Source organism: Cryptomeria japonica, chromosome 11 (assembly GCF_030272615.1).
Source record: "Cryptomeria japonica chromosome 11, Sugi_1.0, whole genome shotgun sequence".
Lineage (NCBI taxonomy): Eukaryota > Viridiplantae > Streptophyta > Pinopsida > Cupressales > Cupressaceae > Cryptomeria > Cryptomeria japonica.
This window is the reverse complement of record NC_081415.1, coordinates 689,005,714-689,027,231: the sequence shown is the minus strand read 5'-3', so window position 1 is coordinate 689,027,231 and position 21,518 is coordinate 689,005,714. Positions and strand designations below refer to the sequence as shown.

At 37.2% G+C, this 21,518-nt stretch overlaps 1 protein-coding gene across 1 annotated transcript in view; it reads right to left on the bottom strand.

The window, feature by feature from the left end:
* LOC131038121 (protein trichome birefringence-like 36) overlaps positions 1-21,518 on the bottom strand; it is a 135,173-nt gene that overhangs the window by 94,785 nt on the left and 18,870 nt on the right. The window contains exon 2 of the mRNA XM_059214806.1: positions 12,600-12,765. Within this exon, the coding sequence (XP_059070789.1) occupies positions 12,600-12,765 (166 nt within the window). The remainder of the gene's footprint in view (positions 1-12,599; positions 12,766-21,518) is intronic.

Here is a 21,518-nt window from a genome sequence, read left to right as displayed (position 1 = left end):
ATTGGTAAATTGCATTATGTAGTGCATAGCAGACCGGATATTGCACATGCAGTTGGCATTACTGCAAGGTTCCAGAAAAGTCCAAGAGAATCCCACTTGGTTGCAGTCAAGTGAATTCTTAGGTATCTGAAGGGAACTGTTGACTATGGATTGTTGTATCCATATAGCAAGGACTTCAACTTGAAAGTGTTCACAGATGTTGATTGGGCTGGTAATGTAGATGATTGGAAGAGCACAACCGGTGGTGCATTCTTCCTTGGTGGTAGACTGGTCTCATGGATGAGTAAAAAGCAGAGTTGTATCTCTCAGTCTACAGCGGAAGCGGAGTATGTTGCAGCCTTCATGAACTGCACTCAAACAATTTGGATGAAGCATGTATTGAAAGGCTTCAAAGTTCCTGTATCGAAACCGGTAAGTATATTTTGTGACAATACTAGTGCAATTAATATCTCCAAGAATCTGATTTTACATTCTAGAACCAAGCACTTTGAGCTTAAGTATCATTTCTTGAGGGAAAAGGTTCAAAACAAAGAGATTGCACTGGAGCATGTGTCTAGTAAGGAGCAGTTAGTAGACATATTCACCAAGCCTCTCCCAAAGACTACATTTACACACTTAAGAGGTGAATTAGGGGTACTGCCCCTTTAGGAGATGAACTAAAAGCATATACTCCACATCAGTCTGGTATTGCATAGTCAAATTTATTTTGGATTGATGTGTTGAAGGATGCTACTCCACAGGGGGAGCAACATAATGGAATAGGGAAGCTTGTGCCTCCACTTTGGCATTGTTGTCAAAGGGGGAGAATATGTGAAGCAAAGAAGGTATCTACAGAAATTTGGGGAGAAGAAGTGAAGTGGAGAGATACCTTTGTATATTGCCATCAAAGCCAAAGGGGGAGATTGTTGGCATTATGTGAACCGGTATGAGGACATAATGACATTGTATGTTGTCATTGATGTCCATATGTTGCAAAGGTGTGAACCACATTTGTGCCAAAGTGAAGTCGTGTACTTGTTCAAAGGTGAATTGGCATATGGTTATGGGAACTGGCACATGGGTTGTTCAAAGGTGAACCGGCATATGGTTATGGGAACTGGCACATGGGTTCATAGTCTCAACTTTAGGGTTTCCGGTTGAAGTGCTTCAAGCCTGTGTGGCCCAGCCGGTGACTTTGTGTGATGAGTTAGCATGATAACAATGAACAAGATTGTGTTGCCACATAAGTCTTGTTTACATGAAGGATTGTGCATGAAGACGATCTTTCCTATCTACCTCGAGAATATGAGAAGACTATAAAACGACGATAACGTGTGACGGGTTATCAGTCGCCATGGAAACGGCAGAAAATGAATGATGGAGATTAATGCAGTATGCTCAACCATCAAGATTGAACCATTTGAATTCCTTAACCTATTAGGTTTAGGGTTTAGGGTTTATGCTTCCGACCTAACTATTTTCTATAAGGTCGATGTTGTGACTCTTTCTAGGGTTGTTGGCAAAAGTTGTGTGTGAGTATCCAAGAGAAAGGATACGTGTTTCTTGCCAGACCAAAAGGAGAGAAGTGATACCTGTAGAGTGTAAGTGTAGAAGGAGAAGAGGAGCTTAAGTGGATCTACATTGGCATTGAGTGTTGTTACTAGATCATAGTAATACCTGTTAATCTCTAATCACCTCAACGGTTGAAAAATCCCTTAACAGGGTAGCCTTAACCGGCTTGCTGTAAATCCTTTAACAGGGTAACTCTAAGCTACTAAGTTTGAAGTCCTTTAGCTATTGAGTTCTTGAAATCCTCTAACAAGGTAACCTTTAACAAGGTTTAACCCTTAATCGGGTATTGTAGCCATCCCTTAACCAGGTGATCTCTAATAGGATCGGTTCCTAGCAAAAGCTATTGTAATGTCTTTAACTAGACAAGGCTCCTAACAGAGTGGACTTCCAAAGAGTTCAAAAATAGCTTGTGGGTATTCATCTCCACCGTGGTTTTTCCCAGTTGGGTTTCCACATGAAAAATATGTGTGTCATGTGTGATGTTTTTATCTTGTGATGCTTTGCTATTGTTTGTCAAGCATATGATGGTTTTGTGTTTTATGCCTGTCAATAAAACATATTGAACTAGCTGCTATTATGATCTGATGATAGATTACCTGTTTATGCATAAGAGTGAACTGGTAATGTAGTCTCAAGTTGAGTGAAAGGCTAAGTGAGTAACCAGTTAATGCTTGCCTCAGACATTCTTAGCTTTATCAGTTGCACTCTGTTTCAAACCGGTGTCATTGTCTACTAGTCTTCTAAAGTGTTTGTTGTCAAACCAGTTTAAGAGAAATTGTTTTGTATGTATTGATTCACCCCCCCCCCCCTCTTAGTATCAGTTTGGTACTATTTGCTCATCATTGAGTTATCACAAATTTAGAAAAAAAAATTATTTTCTATGCATTGTATATGTTTATATTACATTTTACATGCTTTGATTAGATTGTTTACTTTCATTACAATAGTTCTCTTAAGCATTTCTTTTTTTAGATTAGAAATTAAAAACCAATTCTCATCTTGGAGAATGTGATTCAACTATGTCAGATCTATTTTTACAAGACTTTCATACCTTTGATGAGATATTTAGTAGGGATGACTTTAATATGTTGGGTGAATCCCTTGATGAATTCATCTCTATTAAGTCTTCCTCTACAACTTATAAACCATCCTTTTGTAAAAAAATGATCAACATGATACATGTTCTATTTAGTAGCGATGACTTTCATATGTTGGATGAAGCTCCTAATGAATTCATCTCTACTAAGTCATCCTCTAAATCTCCTAAAACTCATATCAATCATAGGGACATTGTGATGCATGATCATCCACTTTCTAAATATTCTTCTTCTATTTAATCCAAAATCAAGCCTATTCATGAAGAAGTAATTGACAAACCCCTCTATGAGGTTTTCCCTTCTATTCAATCATATTCATGCTACAAGAGGTTGATATGGTCAGCAATACCCTTTATGAATCTTTATCTTATATTCATACCAATACCCTCCCTTTTAGAGATGAGTCCCTAATGATCCATGTCCATCCCCCTCGTAAAGTATCTCATATTTATGAGGAAGATATGGTGAAAGAAGGAAATACCTTTAGATGACTTCCTTGATTGTTCTCTATCTTGGAGATGAATCATTGAAGAAAGTTGACTCTTCTCCCAAAAATAACTTCCCCCTTGAGAATACCTTCGGTGTAGGAGGAACATGACTTAGATATTGATAGCCCAAATATTGATACTTTGATGGATATAGAGGCATATTCCTCTCCTAGAGATTATTTTTCTTATCAAGACATTTGAATGCAACATCATACTCATTTTCTTGAAATCATGTCTCCCAACAATATCTTGAGAAAAGATGAACATGAACACAATGGTAAAAGTCATAAAAACAACATAATGAAAAATGACTCATTTACCTTCCAAATGGATATGAATGATGCTAATAAATATATGTATCCTCTAACAAGGATCAATCCATATTCATATATTCATCTTCTTGATGCTTCACAATATGCTTACACTACTAATTTTAATGAGGTTAATGATTAAAGTCATTTTCCATTAGATTTTCATATGCATTTCAATATTGATATGATTTATAAACAAGGAAATACTGGATTGTTGGTATTTTGGATATGTTGATATTGTTTTGTCATTGATGTCAACACTTGTCAACACTTATCAGCACTTGGAGATTTGGTTATGTTCACCGGCAAGCAAGTCACTTATGCACAGTCACTGGTATTTGGTTCACTAGTAGGTTATATTGTTCACCGGCACTTGCAATGACTTAGAGACTACTTGGTTACATCAAAGACATTGTTTGGACACTTTGTTTTGGTGATTTGTTCATTGGTATATTCGGGTTTGCATATTTGTTGTTACCGGCAAATAGGTCCAGGTTATGCACCAGCAAGCATATCTATTCCAGATCAGCATGACACATCATAGAGATGATTTGTTATTATTGTAAATGCATTGAGCCGACATCATGCATCGGATATTGTATCATTTGTAGTTTATTATTGAAATATCTTTTAGTGAGCCGACCTACTCAATTGGTCTTAGGTTATAATATAAATGTAAGATCTCATTTGTGAGATTAAGATATGCAAGGATAAGATAAGAAAAAGGATTCTAATAAGGTATATGTGAATATAAGCAGATCTATACACGCAGACATCATTAAAGATTGAAGGAAGGTTTGAAGAAGGCATATCAGAGCTAAACTGGTACTGAATCTAGCATATGAAGATGCTATTTTAAGCAATACATTATCATTGGATTTAACCATCCAATTGTAGTCAGTGTGACTCTCATTTTGTGATTGAGCAGTGAACTCTAGGCACTTGGCCTTTCTGCATGTACAGACCCCTTATTGTACACACATACTATCTACAGTAGTATCATCTGATTGTGGGTAAGGTTTCCCACCGTGGTTTTTCCCCTTACAGGGTTTCCATGTACAAATATTGGTGTTATGTGTTGTGGATGTTATTGTCTTTTTGTTTCATGCATTAATCTTTATTGGTACTGCATTTAACTGATAAATTGTCTATCGGCATAAATTTTGGTTTACCGGTATTAAGAATTAAGTTTTGGCTAAGTTAATTTTGATTTGAATTTATTGGACAACTGATTGACGCCCCCCCCCCCCCCCCCTCTCAGTTGTCTCCGGGATCTAACATGGACATGATATTGGATACATGGAAAAGGGAATGAAGGTCCTTATAGATCTTATATCTTATTCTCCTTTTTTTACATAGATTTCATCACATGATATGAGAATAGTGCCTATTCGCCCTCCTCTCTCTAGAGAAGACCAAATCTTGTTGAGATTCCTAAGAGACCATTTTCTCACTTTCACCTTTACAAATTGTGGAACTCAAAAATTTGACCACGCAAATTAATTCTTTTGTGCTTATCATGTCATTTATGGTAAAGAATTTAAGAGATAAGTTAGTAAATGGTCTCATTCTACAACTTCTTCATCCAATTTCTAATGTAATTGAATAACATTAGTGGCTATTATGTTGCTTCTCACTATGTAACATTAGTAGCTTACCTATTGGGCACTTATTGTCATTCATGGTGGTACAATTTTATGTGAAATCATAGTTAGGTAGCAACATAGTAGCCTATTTATTCTTGTCTTCATGCTAGGGGGAAAGAATAGTTTTTTCAATCATTCATTTCTTCTTTCTTAAGGACCAATTTTATCTTTGTTGAAGTTGTGTCATTTATAAGGATCTCTTCTTGATTGTAGAGGTGCATATCCATGTTGAGGATCTCCTTCCTCTTATTGGAAAAAGGTATCCCTAATGAGAATCTTTTCCTCATTTTAGAAGTGTCTATCATTGATTTGGACCTCTTCCTTAGTATTGAAAGTGTAGACACATAAATTTGTCCACTTAATTAAATGAATATTTAGTATTTATTTGATTCTTTCACCACGAGTCAACAATTAATTAAATCAATATTTAATTAATTCATCTTCAACCTCTTCTTCTATTAACTAAATAAATTATTTAAATTATTTAAATTAATTCATTAAACCATATTCCAACAATTAATTAAATGAATAAATCATATTTGTTTAATATAACTTCCTTTCCTCATTTAAATAAATCAATAAATATTTATTTAAATCTTTAAACTGTCCCCCCCCCCCCCCTCACTTGCATTCTCCTACAAATGCAAGTTGCACAATTTTAGTTAAAATAAATGAATTTTATTTTAATTAAAAACCTATTTTCTCTCACCCACCAAACCCACTTGCCTCCTAAACCCCTTCTATATTCTTCTAATCCATTCCAAATTAGCCTAATCCCCCTCCCTAATTATTGTCACATTCCTAAGCAAAGAGAAGTCACTTCTCAAAACCTCCAAAGTCTTTGAAATGCATTAAAGGATTTTATTCTCCAACAAGTTAACCCTCAAAGTCTTCTAAACCATTTATGGTTCTTACATATCCATTTATGGCTCTTACATAACCATTAATGGTTAAACTCAACTCACTCACATGGATAGAGGCTTTCCCTCTAACTCAACCCTCATTTAACTCATGGGTCTCTTCAAGAATTTATTGCTTTGACCATGGTTATCCCCACTAACTCTTGCACAAGACTTTATCCATTGGATAAAGACATTATTCATTAGATAAAAGCTTTATTCATTAACTCAAGCCTAACCAAACCCTCCCAAGGTAACCTTCATGTCATCTCAAGCATTTAATGCTTCTTCCCTCTCCTCTCAAGCCATCTCATGTTGACATTTGTCATCATGGGATTGGGTTGAAAGTCATCACACAAATCATAAACCCATCAATCCTGGCCCTTCCTAAGATTATTCAATCTCGACCATCCATTGCCCTATTTTCCCTATAAATAGAGATCTTATTCTTCATTTTCAAAAAGGAGAAGTCTTTGTGCATCAAACATATAGTCATTTTTAAGAGAGCATTTTACAAGCATTAGCATTGTTATTTTACTAAAATTTGCATAGACTAATTAGGTGCTTCCTCATAGTAACTTATTTACACTTGTATATGCATTTTGTTTTCATTTTTCATAATCATCTTAAATCATCATAAGACATCCATGAATAGTGCAAAAAGCTGAGAGCTACACTCATGTAGGACTTGAAGAGGAGAGGAACAAGGGAGGAGCAACTATGAGCATGTTGGGGACCATCTTGGGGGGTTTTCTTTCCTTCCCTCATTTGTGTATGCTTCTTGTTGTTTTCTCCTTATCTCTCTTGATATGCATGTTAAGCATCATAGGTTCATTTGTGTTTCATTTTGATTATCACTAACATATTAACATCTGAAATGTGTGTCTTTTGTGACCATTTTTAGTGTGCATCATTTGGTGAACCCGACGTGAATAGAACACGCAACCTTTTGATTTGATTTCTGACCTTTTTTGTGATTTTCTTATAATTTTCACACACAAGTTACGCTTTAGCACTATTGTCTAAAGATATTTAGCGCTTTTGTGCGAGTTTCAGTGCTTTCGCCACAATTTTAGCGCTTCAATTATAGTTTTAGTGTTTTTATTCATTTAATATCGTTGTTGTAATAATCTAGCGTTTTTATGCTCTTTGTTTGTCAGCCTTTTAATTCTTTCAAACCTGTTAAATTAGCGCTTTTGTTCATAGTTTAGCATTGTTGTGATTTTTTTTTGCGCTTTTGCAAGTACTTTGGCACTATTGTCCAAAGTAGCGCTTATGTGTTCTCACAAAGTAATGATTTTATAACACAGAGCTAAAAAAAAATTGTAACCGAAAAATTAAACTTAGGCTTGTGGAAGCCCACCAAAATATTTTTATATTTCACTATTTTTTCTTCTGGTAGATCACTAACAATTTCTTGCAAGATTTGAGTTAGAATTAGGAATTTAATTTCTTTCTAGCTTTTTAAGTTGGGTAAAAAGAATTCATTTTCCTTTTGTTTAAAATGAATCTCATCTTTCATTTTGGAGTAAAAAACAACAACATCTTCATTGGGTCTTAAAAAGAATCTCATTGTAAGGGAAAAAAGAACAACGAATCAAACACTTTGCTTTCTTGCAAGTAAGGAAAAAAAATTCAATTTGGGCTTAAAAAGAACAAACAAATCTTTCATTTCCTTGCAAATGGTAAAATTCACAATCAACCTTTTATTTGCAAGCTAAAAAGAACAAACAAACTTGTCCATTTATTTGCAAAAAATGATTTACTTTCAAGCAAACGTGTTTCCATTTTGTTGACCAGGATTTCACTTTCCTAGTTAGAAAACAAATTGCTTTGTGAGATAAAAAGAACATCATGTATGTTGGAGAAACATCTCCAAATAGCAGGGTTTCGGGTCCCTTAAAACTTGATTTTCCTTAATCAAAAACATCTCCAAATAGAAAATAGATCATATTGCAATAAAACGTTAAAAAGAACAAGTGTTTTTTTGTGTTTGGCATGCTTGTGCAAATCTGTAGAGTGGTCCCATTTCTAACACACACTATCCTCTCCCTTGGCTCTCGTGGTCCTAGGTGCAAGAGAAAATTGTCAGTAACGCTCTAAATTTTCTATTTTTAAGAGAGGCCTTCCAGGAGACACATCACTCTTGGGAACGACCTTGCACGGTAAATCTTTTGAGCCACTATAGAAATCAAATGAGAGTGAAAGTTGTAGCCTTGGGTGTAGTTGTTCCTACAATGTAACTCGCCGAAAGGACATATGGGCCCCACCACAAGTTACAAGGCTCTTAAGTGAGTCACTGCAGAATGAACTTATGTCCAAAGACATCGAACATTACTAGACACCTATTATTTTAGAAGCGCACCCATTCTATTGATTGAGGATATTTGTGAAAAGTTCAGTGCAAGAGAATAGATGATTTTGCTCCCAAGATACTCACCATACATATTTCCTTGAGTAGAAAAAAAGGCTTTTTGAAAGGCTACATGTAGCTTGATGAAAGTGATGACTCCCCCATTATAGGGATCATCTATCTTTTATGATCATGCAAGACTTACTATATCACATCCTTACCTGCCACAGTGGGATACATAAGGTATGTAGTACCAAAGTCGAAATATCAAGATGTGGGCTGAAAAATATCGCAATTGGCCATGACCTTAGGGATAAAAAGTATTTTAATTGTCTTCGTCTTGTTTCAGACCAGTAAAAACTGGGCTGACTTCAGGCATTGGGAACATAAAATACATTTATAAAAGGTCAAAAAGTTCATGAGTGGGTTGATTTAGACCCACACCTGTTGTGCCTTTATTGAAAAGGGGCATGGTTATTGTGCTTGTGTGCTTGTTGTGTTTTCTTGTCAAAGGATTTAAAACAATTGAAACAAAGTATCCATCCAACAAATCTACATCAACAAGTGAAACAAAGTATCAATTTGTATGACCATCACTCATATCTTGAGAAAAATAAATCTTCACCAAAAGACCAAATTGAAGAAGAGACAAATTGGTTCAAAGGCTTTTATCAAGAAAAGGAATTTTTTCTATATCAATAGACAACTCTTTTTCTTACATAGAGTATTCTTGTGTCATATGCACTTGTACCTTCAAGGCAAATCCAATGAATTTGATATAGAGCCTTTGAGCAATCGAGCTTTCACTCAGTATAGAGATTTTGATTATCACAAGAACAAAGGGGGAAAGATCAATCTTGCTTTCTTTCCTCAAATCTGTATCACATACAACGAAGCTCAAGGGAAACCACCATCCCCTGTAAGAGAGGAAGAAATATAAAACCCCTTCATAATGGAAGAATTTTATTGAGACATATATCCTACCCACTTTCACATTCAAACATCACAAAATCACTCAACTCTCAACACAAAGAGGTCTTGTCCTTAGTTCTTTCAGGTATTTCTTAAACAAACCAACAAATCATTTTAGGGTGTCTCTACATCTAGGATCAATCATCCTAAGAGGCATTTATACACATCTAGATAGGTTTAAACTAGTTTATGAGTGCATCCTCTCATTGCTAGGTAGCTTGGATTGTAATGCATCTCCAACATTGCTATACCTCATCGCATCAACTTGTTGAAAAACACAAAGAGAAATTCACAAAGAACTCTGTTGACATCCAACCTTCAGTATTAGAGATCTATCTCCCACCAAAAATTTCACAACACTTATCTTCCATCAAACATTTCATCACCACCTCATAGTCATTTTCACAAACATCAACTTTTTAAACATGGCTCAAACAAGATCAATGACAAATCGACAACCAAAAATTGAAGAGGAGGAAGAAAACCTCAATGATTTTCATGAGGCCTTTGAAGGAGGCACTAATGAGGAAGATCCCAGCACTCCAACTCCAGAAGTTATAGAAAGAGCATAACATAATCCAAAATTCAACAGACTCTTTGATGAAATTCTTAGAAACAATGCCAATGCTCATTTCTTAAGACTTGCTCAAGGAGGTGTCAAACTTCCCTCCAATTTTGATACAACACAATTACAACAAACATACGAGCAACATAGCCATCATGATGGTGGAGGTGGTAGAGATTACTTCCACTATGACCCTAATCATCAAGGGAATCCTCCACCTCCTCCTCCTCCTTTAGAAACAGACATGTTAAGACAACACATAGAAAATCTGGCTCAACAACTGAACAGTGGTGCGAAGACCAATCGGTTCTCACTTAACGACATTTGTCCCTATCCTTTTGATAGGAACATGCTTATGCCACCTTTTCCATGAGGGTTCAAAACACCCAAATTTCAAAAGTATAGAGGCAAAGGAGATCCTAGGGACCATGTATGATAATTTCACTCAGCTTGTTTAGAGGTGGCCTATGAGGACACATATTTAATGTGCCTCTTTCCTCAAAGTTTGGGAGGCACAAGCACACAATGGTTTTCATGAATGCCAGATGGCATTAGAACATTTGAAGAACTAGTCCAAAAATTCATCGCTCATTATGCACACAACATAGAACGTGACGTCACCATGGTAGATTTGTGCAACACAAAACAAAATTTAGGGGAGTTGTTCTCAAATTTCCTACAGCGGTGGAGACAATTGTCTAGTAGATGCTCCCTTCATCTACCTGAGCAAGAATTAGTGGAAATTTTCATTTCCAACTTAAATGATGAAATGGAATTTCATTTGGACATGAAGGGAATAGAATCCTTTGAAGAAATGAGCACTCAAGGGTTCAAATGTGAAAGAGCCCTCATCAAAAAGGGACTTATCAAAAAATTTAATGAACCCAAAGATGGCTCTTGTCCACATTATAATAGTGACAAACCAAAATTTTGGAACAAAACAAGAATATTGTCAATGAAGGGATAGTGGACACAAGAACAGTAAAAATTGCACAATTTATGGTGAGGTTTGCAGGAAAAAATCCCCATCCTAAAAACAACACCATTAATAATCCACAAAATCAAGACCGCAATACACATCAAGAGGAACCAAAACAAAAGGAATAAAACTACAAGCCAAAACACACATATACACCCTTAGGGAAACCTATTGAAATGATCTTATGCCAATTGATATCCTCCAATCTTCTGACCTTACCAAAAACATCCAATTATGAGCCTCAAGTCAAGCCTCTATGGTGGCAAGATCACGAACATTGTGAATTTCACCAAGGAAGAGGGCATAAAGAAAGCAATTGCCATCGGCTAAAACATCTTGTTCAAGATCTTATTGATAGAGGAGAAATTGAAATTGAGGGACATGACCCAAAAACATCCAATGATGATCACTTAATGTTCAAGAGTCCACTTCCATCACATGATCAAAGGGATCCTTCAACCTCAGGGAGAAACATAGATACCACAACCAATTTTACACAAGTGACATACAATTATACTATGAATCACCTTTATGATGTGAATGAACAAGTTGCAACTCTTACCATAAAAGATCCAATTCCTACATGCAATGTTGTTACACGTCGTAGCAAGATTACTATTCAAGCAGCACCACAAGGAATGACACCCCTCCCCAAACAATATAATCTTGTAGAGCAATTGGATAAGATGCAAGCCCTCATCTCCATATTAGAGCTTTTATGCTTATCCCCCTCACATAAAACAATCTTGGATCAAGCTCTCCAAGAAGCGTCTATCCCCGCCAACCTCAACATAGATCAGTTTCAAGCCATGGTTGGTAGTCTAAAGTCATCACCATGTCTCACTTTTACTAAAAGTGACAACACATCCTCCCAACAACCCCATAATGCCTCCCTCCATATTGAAGGATTTGTAAACCAACATATAATCAAGCAAGTCTTGATTGACAATGGGGTCGACTTAAACATATGCACCTTGCAGTTAGTCACAGCATTGGGTTATGCAATAGAATCAGTGGATGTCAGCAAAAAGATAACCATTAAAGCATATGATGATGCAGAACATTCTTCCAGAGGCGTTGTTATATTACCCATCAAGGTTGGGCCAGTGATGAAGCATATAGTTTTCCAAGTGCTAGACATTCCTTTGCCATACAATCTCTTGTTAGGAAGACCTTGGATACATGCCATGCAAGCTGTACCATATACCTATCGCCAATATATCAAGTTTCCACATAATGGGGTAGAAATTAAAATCCTCAGAATATAATCTTAGCCAACTCTTTTGTGTTGGGAAGTTACTCACATCCCTTAGAACTCATGGAAAGCCCCAAGGTTTACTTCAAACACCACTGGCCAAAAGAAAATTGCACTTAGGCACTATTCACCTCTGGTAAAATTCAAGAGGAGGAAACTATGGATGAAGACCTGACAGATGGACCTACACAAACCCTATCGACAAAGAAAGCTAGAAGGCTTAGCTTCCCACTGACAAATATGGTAAAGGCTTCACTATAATGCAAAGAATGGGCTATGATGGCCATAGTGCTTTGGGACCTTGCAAACAAGGATGACAAGAGCCCTTACAACTAGAGTTGAAACCAAGAGATAAAACTGGAGTGGGTTTTCAAAGATAATCTCTTCCCTAGCTTTGATTCAAAGGAAAACCCAGCAAACCCGTGTATCAGACGATTACTCTCCAAGGATGCAATCCTTGACTATATCTGCAACACCAACAACCCCATCAGCAGCACCAATAGCACCACTAACCCCACCAGTAGCACTAGCAACACCAACAACACCACTAACCCCACCAGCAGCACCAGCAACACCACTAACCCCATTAGTAGCACCAGCAACACCAACAGCATCAATAACCCCACCAACAACACCAACAATCCTACCTCTGAAAGTAATAAGCCAGTAACTAATGCACTATTCAATTTAAAAGACATCCCAACTTGGTACAGTAATTGGATGCTAGAGAGTGATTCTGAGACAGACTCGCATGAGGGGGAATGGGATTCAGTGAACTTGAATACTTCATACAAGGAAGAAACATCACCCCCTCCACCTCGTAAGGATATACTTGTTTATGGAGAAGTATGGATTAAAAAATTTTGGGTTCCTGGTCTAGAAGCAACTTCCATAGGCCCTACGTCAAATCCTACGTTGGAATCTGACAAGGAGAGTAGCATCAATGAACTTCACAATTATGTATTAACCCTTACTAATGCCTCCCATGAACTCAACTTAATCGATGAATTAATGCCTATCATTCATCCTGAACTCATTGAATGGAACCAACCAAATCCCCCATGCCTTGACCATTTCCAAAATGATGAGGCACTCATAGACTTTCTAGAATTACAGGATAACATACCAAGTGGGGATCATAAAGCTACGTTTTCCATTGAACTCAACAACGTAGCATACTTTGGGGCAGATGCCAGACCTTACAGCTACAAAAATATTACAATAAAACATGGATCTTATTGTGAGAACCACACAATATACCAAAAAATTAAAAACAAAGAGCATATCCAAAGGTGAAAACCTCTCCAATGCACTTGAGGATGAAAGGTTTGACATCCTCCCCTTTAGTACGAATTAGGAGAGATCAACCATCCTAATAGAAGAAACAAAAGAATTCAACGTAGGGACCCCTGAGATTCCTCACAAAATACATCTGGCATCTCTATTAACTCCTAAAGAAGAGCCAAAATTTTTGGAATTCTTCCAGAAGTGCCAATCAACTTTGCATGGTCTTATGCAAACATGCCTAGCTTAGATCTAGATTTGGTCATGCATCACCTAACTTTAGCAGAAGGAGATAAACCTGTCAAACAAAAGATCAGAAAGATGCACACATAGATTGTCGTTCTTATCAAGGATGAACCTAAAAAGCTCTTGGATGTTCATTTCATCAGACCAATTGATTATGCAGAGTGGATCTCCAATATTGTACCTGTTGGAAAACCTAATGGGGGAATCTATATCTGTACGGACTTCAGAGATTTGAACAAGGCATGTCCTAAAGATTACTTCCCTTACCAAATATTGAAATGATTGTAGATCCAACAACAGGCCATGCAATGCTTTATCTTATGGATGGCTTTTTAGGATACAACCAGATTAAAATTGCTCTAGAGGATCAACACAAAACTGCTTTCACATGTCCATGGGGAACATGCTGTTGGAATGTGATGCCATTTGGTCGAAAGAATGCAAGGGCAGCATATCAAAGAACCATGACTACCATCTTTCATGATATCATGCACACCATAATGGAAGATTATGTGGATAATTTACTAGCTAAATCATTAACAAGAGAAGGTCATCTAGCAGTACTGGATAAAATCTTCAACAGATTGGAACAATACCACATTCGTCTCAATCCAAAAAAATGTGTCTTTGGAGTAACTTCTGGGAAGCTCTTAGGATACATTGTCTCAAGTAAAGGCATTGAGGTAGATCCTGCAAAAGTCAAGGCAATCATGGACATGCCACCTCCAAAGAATATCAGTTAGTTGAGGACATTACAAGGGCGGCTACAATCCATTCGGTAGTTAATTCCACAATTGGTTGATAAGTGTCATCCCTTTACCCATATGTTACATAGAAATATCTGCTTTCAATGGGATGCAAAATGCTAGCAAGCATTCCAAATTCTTAAAGACAACCTAATGAATACACCATTATTGATCCCACCAGATCCAAGCAAACCTCTATTGTTATACATCTCATCTACAACCATGACATTAGGAGTGCTGCTGGCATAACATAATACGAAAGGAAAAGAATGTGTTGTCTACTACCTTTCTCAAACACTGGTAGGCTATGAACTCATTTACACACCTATTGAGCGAGCTTGCCTAGCAATTATCTTGGAATCCACCAAATTGAGGCACTACATGTTAACGCACAAAGTACAACTTATTGCCAAGATATATCCACTCGAGTACCTACTCAACAATGTGGCATTGATAGGCCGCTTAGCCAAATGGGTTATGATCTTAATTGAATTTGATATTGAGTATGTGGACCACAAATCTATCAAGGGACAAGTTGTCAGTTGGCTGATGCACCACTCAAAGGCGACCATCCTCTTATTTCCAACTTCCTGGATGAATAAATCTTCATGATCATAGCTACATAACCCTGGAAGCTCTATTTTGATGGCTCATACACCAGACATGGCTCAGGAGTAGGTATTATTTTTATCACACCTCAAGGTGACAGCATCTTGAAGTCCTACAGACTCACTTTCTCATGCGCAAATAGTATTGCAGAATATGAGGGCTTGATCACATAACTTAGATTATCCATACAATGGAATCTAAAAGAGCTACAGATATATGGAGCTTCCCAACTGGTCATCCGACAAGTCACCGATGAATTCCAAACAAAGGATGATATACTCATGTCATACAAAAGGATGGTGGATAGTTTCAAAGAATCATTTACAACTATCACATTTGAGCAAGTACCAACAAATCAGAATCGAGATGCCGATGCAATGGCTATAATTACATCTCTCTTAGATCTTTCACAAAATTTGACACGCTATGAGTTCTTGGTTGAACAACTTTGGATCCTCGCTTATGATATCCCTGAATCTGAAATGATATGTCGCCTTTCCGATTCCGACTCCCCATGGTACAGTGAGTTTTTCACTTACTTACGTGACCACACACTTCCCCCTAACCAATCAAACAACCAGCGTGTTGGCATATGATGAACCGGCAAGTTAATATGATGATAATGTATGTTGTCATTGATGTCAATAAGTGTAAGTAAACTGGTATGCAGATTGGAAGAAGTTGGTGAGCCGGTATGAAGAAACGTAGTGAACCGGTGTCAGGGTTTCACTGAGTGTGACTACAGGTTGGTAGTCTCATCTCTAGGGTTTCTGGTTTGGGAATCTCGCTTGTATGATGCAACCAATGACATTCTGTGTTAAGTTAGCTAAGAGATGAAGATGAGATCATGATGCCACGTTAGCTTTGTGCACATCAAGGATTCCCTTCAGGATCTTGCATGAGGAGATCGACTACATTAAATGTCTACCTTGGAAATGAAAATTCTTCTTAGCAGTATGAGAAGAAAGCATGCTGAGTTACTGATTTATATGTGCGATGAAGAATGGATGATGCAGATTGTCTTGTGATCTGTTTGAAATTATATTACTCTATGCAAAGTGTTTGGATGGTCAGGATTGGATTGTTTGTATTGTAAACCTAAAATGCTTAGGGTTTAGGGTCTATGCTACTGACCTAATTGTTATCTATAAGGTCGACGATGTTTGTTATTGCAAGTTGTTGGCAAATGTTGTGTGTGTATCCGAGTGATGAGATACTTGTCAAACCAGTAAGAGAAAACTACAGAGTGTGATTGCAGAAGTAGAGGAACTGAAAAGGATCTACCTTAGCATATAGTGTTGTTATCAGATCAAAGCTTTATCTGTTGTCTTCTAACCATTTCAATAGAAGGAAAATCCCTTTGCCAGGTAGCTTTAATAGGCTTACTATAAATCCTCTAACCAGGTGACTCAAGTTCATTGAGTTCTTCAAATCCTCTAGCAAGGTAACCTTTAATAGGGTTTCAACCTTTAATAGGGTATATAGTCATCCCTTAATCGGATGATCTTTAACAAGATTGGTTCCTAGCAGAACCTTATTGTAAAGTCTTTAACTAGACTAGGCTCCTAATAGAGGGAGCTTCAAAAGAGTTCAAAAAAAATCTTGTGGGTATTCATCCCCACCGTACTGGTTTTTCCCATTTGGTTTTCCACGTGAAAAATTTGTGTGTCATGGGTTGTGCATTTTTCATGTGATGATTAAGTGTTCTTTGTTTAAGTGATTATTCATGCAGAGCTAATGGTTATGGTATTGGTGACACACCACATGCATATTTTTATGGGTAAAGTATCTATCAAGTATTAAATGTATTTGAAGTGTTCAGACTTACTGGTCTATGTTGTCTGATGTCTTACTGTGTTTAACCGATATTGCCATGGTTAAGTTCAGTGATGAAGACAATCGATTAGTGTTGTTTTAGCTTGAAAAGGTTGTCAGAAAGTCTTTGACTGTGCTGATTCACCCCCCCCCCCTCTAAGTACCAGTTAGGGTATCTATTGTTCATCATTATTTATCAATTGGTATCAAAGCAACTCCAAGTCCTTGGTGATATAAGCTTAACCGCTTGAGGTAAAAGATCCTTCCTTAATGATGAAGAGGGAACGTCCTAAGTTCAATAGAGATAACTTCAAACTATGGAAGGATAGAATGAAGATCTTTATCAAGATTTTGGATGCTCAACACTGGAGCTATGTTGAAAATGTCTATGTAATTCCCACTAGCACTTTAACTAATGATCAAAAAAAGAGATTCAAGAAAATGGGCAAGTCATGGAAGCCCTTATTAGCAGTTTGTCTGATATTGAGTTCATTGATGTACAAGATAAGGACACTCCTAAAGATGTATGGGACACATTGGAAACTATTTATGGTGGTGATGAGCATCTAAAGAAAGCTAAGGAAGAGAACCTTAGAGGAAAATTTGAAAACATGAGGATGGTTGAAGGTGAGACCATTCAGCAATATGGCATAAGAATCAAGACTGTTGTTGGAGATATCAAGATCACTGGTGGAATAATTGATGATGCCACCATTGTCAATAAAGTCTTGAGATCATTGTTACCAGTCTATGCAATCAAAGTTGTTGCTATTCAGGAACTAAGGTCTATTGACAAAACCAAGGTATCCTTATACTCTATCATTGTAAAGTTAACTTCATATGAGTTGAATAGCTATGATGGCAGTGTTCAAAAGACTGAGTCAACTTTTAGAGTATCTGTTGCACCAGCCAGAAAAGGAAAAGAAGCAAGTACCAGTTATGAATCCATGCAAAGTAGAGGTATGGATGATAAGGAAATTCTGATGGAGTTTGAAGCTCTCCTTGCCAAGAGACTTCCAAAAGGTACTGGAAAATACAGAGGTAAGATTCCTTTAAAATGTTTTTCCTGCAATAAGATAGGACATATCATTGTTAACTGTCCTAATAATGAGAATAAGGATAAACCGGAAAGGTTTAAAAAGTATAAAGGAGGAAATAGAAGAAATTGTCTTGTTGTAGTGGATGAAGGTGTTACTGATGAAGAATCTGAGGATGAAGAAAATGAAGACATGGTATTTGTAGCTGTAAAGGAAGAAGTGTCTGACAAGAAAGCACTTGTCTCTCGCATTGACAACTCTAATGAGTGGATAATTGATAGTGGTTGTTCTCACCAAATGAATGGTGATAGGAGAAAGTTTTTGTCTCTAAAAGAATATGATGGAGGTGTTGTCAGATTTGGCAATGATGCACCATGTTTGGTGAAAGGTAAAGGATCCATCTTACTAAATGGAAAGAGCAGTGTAGATGATGTTTACTGGGCAGAAGGTCTTAAGCATAACTTGTTGAGTGCTGCTCAGCTAAATGATAAAGGACTCATTTTGGAATTCAAAGGTGGAGTTTGTAGTATAAATGGTACAAGTAGTGAACTTATTGCCACAGGTAAGCAGACTAGAGGTAACCTTTTTCAGTTGAATGCCAAGATAAGTCGGTGTCTGATGGTGAAGTTTGATGACAGTTGGATATGGCATAGGAGACTTTGTCATATGAATTTTGATAATATTGTAAAGGCTAGTAAGATCAAGGCAGTAAGAGGATTGTCTTTGCTGAACAAACCAGAGAATTCTTTGTGCAAAGAATGTCAACTTGGGAAGATGTCTTCCTCAACTTTCAAAGGTAAGTCTTTTTCAGCAGAAAACTTACTTGATCTTGTGCATACTGATTTGTGTGGTCCTATGAAAACTAGAAGTATTCAGGGAGATAGGTATTTCATGATTCTTACTGATGACTGCTCAAGAATGATGTGGGTCACATTCTTGAAAGACAAGTCTGAGGCGTTTGGAAAGTTCAAAGCTTTCCGAGCATTAGTAGAGAAGGAAAGTGGTCAGAAGATCAAATGCTTAAGAACTAATCAAGGAGGTGAATTCACTTCTGATGAATTCAACAAGTACTATGAAGATAGTGGTATCAAGAGGTAGTTGTTTTCCCCAAGGACACCACAACATAATGGAATAACAGAAAGGAATAACAGGACTATAGTTGAAGCGCCTAGAACAATGTTGATCCAAGGAAAGGTTGCTCACACCTTTTGGAGAGAAGCAGTGAGCACTGCAGTCTATACTATTAATTGGGTACTCATCAAGCAAGGTAGAGTTAAAACCCCTTATGAGTATTGGATTGGGAAAACTCCCACTGTCAATTATTTTAAAGTATTTGGTAGTAAGTGTTATATCAAGAGAGGTGAGCATCTGAGCAAGTTTGATGCTAAAAGTGATGAAGGAATATTTTTGGGATATTCCACCAAGAGAAAATCTCTTAAGTGCTACAACAATAGAACAGAGAAAATTATTGAGAGTATCAATGTCAGGGTTGATGAATCCCCTAAGGAACCTGAGGAAACCTGCAGTGAAGAAGTGGAAGATGAACCGCGTATAGCCTTCTGGGAATCGGTTAAGAAAGAAACAAGTAAAGATCTCAGTGTTCCTGTATTGGTAGAAGCTACAATAGGAGAAGAAGAAGAAGAGGTAAGTGAAGAAGAAGAGGAAAAACTAGCAGATCAAGCTAGAGTCATTCCTAGGTATGTGAAACTACATCATGATCCGAAGCAAATCATAGGAGATAAAGATGCAGGGATCCTCACAAGAAGAAACGTGAAAGAAAACTCTTGCATGATTTCTGAATTAGAGCCCAAGACTTCCAAAGAAGCACTTATAGATGAAGACTGGATTAAAGCAATGAAAGAGGAGCTAGATCAAAATCAAAAGAATGCAACATGGTCCTTGGTACCCAGACCAAAACACAAGAATGTCATAGGTACCAAATGGGTCTTCAAGAATAAGCTAAATGAAGAAGGCACAGTTGTGAGGAACAAGGCAAGACTTGTATGCAAAGGATATGCTTAGGAAGAGGGAAAAGACTATGGAGAAACCTTTGCTCCTGTGACTAGACTAGAAGGTGTCTGAATGCTACTTGCATTTGCAGCATTTAAGGGATTTAAGGTTTATCAAATGGATGTGAAGTCTGCATTTTTTAATGGAATCCTAGAAGAGGAAGTGTATATTGAGAAACTAGAAGGGTTTGCCTTATCAAAAGATAGTAGCATGGTGTGTAGATTACACAAAGCCCTATATGGATTAAAACAAGAACCTAGGGCATGGTATGAATGGTTACACTCTCATTTTGTGAAGATTAGATTTTAGAGAACAAGTGAGGATAGCAACATCTATCTAAAATCTGATGGTGATCAGATTCTGATCTGTGAAGTATTTGTAGATGACATAATCTTTGGAGGAGATGATAAAATGAGTCATGCTTTTGCAGATGAAATGAAGAAAGAGTTTGAGATGTCTCTAATTGGAGAGATAAAGTTCTTCATTGATTTATAGATTCACCAAATGAAAGAGGGTATCTTTATTACCCAGTCTAAGTATGTCAAAGAGGTATTGAAGACCTTTGGCATGGAGGAGAGAAAACCGGTTGGTACACCGATGGTGACCGGTTGTAAATTGACTAAAGAAGATGATTCAGTGTTGGTGAATGACAAGGAGTACAAGTCACTGATCGATAAGCTGCACTATGTGGTGCACAATAGACCAGATATTACTCATATAGTGGGCATTGTAGCTCGTTTTCAAAAAAGTCCAAGAGAATTTCACTTGGTAGCTGTCAAGCAGATTCGTAGATATCTGAAAGGAACAGTTGACTACGGATTGTGGTATCCATATAACGGTGACTTTAACCTCAAAGTATATACCGATGCCGATTGAGCAGGTAATGTGGATGACCGGAAGAGCACAACCGGTGCAGCGTTCTTTCTTGGTGGAAGACTAGTCTCATGGATGAGTAAGAAGCAGAGTTGTATTTATCAGTCTACAACTGAAGCAGAATATGTGGTAGCACTTATGAACTGCACTCAAGCAATCTGGATGAAACATGTATTGGAAGGTTTCAAAATACCTGTATCTGAACCAGTGAATATATTTTGTGACAACACAAGTGCAATAAATATTTCCAAGAATGCGGTATTGCATGCTAGAACTAAGCACATTGAGCTTATGTATCACTTCTTGAGAGAAAAGGTCCAGAATAAGGAGGTTGTACTAGAACATGTTTCTAATAAGGAGCAGCTAGCAGATATATTCACTAAGCCCTTACCGAAGACTACATTTACCTATTTGAGAGGTGAATTAGGGGTTCTACCCCTTCATGAAGTCAACTAAAGTTGTGTGCTCCATATTAGTTAGGTACTACAGTTTCAAATCTTTCAGGATTGATGTGTTGAAGGATGCTACTCTATAGGGGAAGCATCATATTGGAGAATGGAAGCTTGTGCCTCCACTTTGGCATTGTTGTCAAAGGGGGAGAAGATATCTGATGTATAGGGAGAAGATATCTGATGATGTAGAATACACTGGTCTATGATGTCTACATTTGCAATGCTACACTAAGTATTTCCATCAATTCCAAAGGGGGAGATTGTTGGCATATGATGAACTGACATGATGATATGATGATAATGTATGTTGTCATTGATGTCAATAAGTGT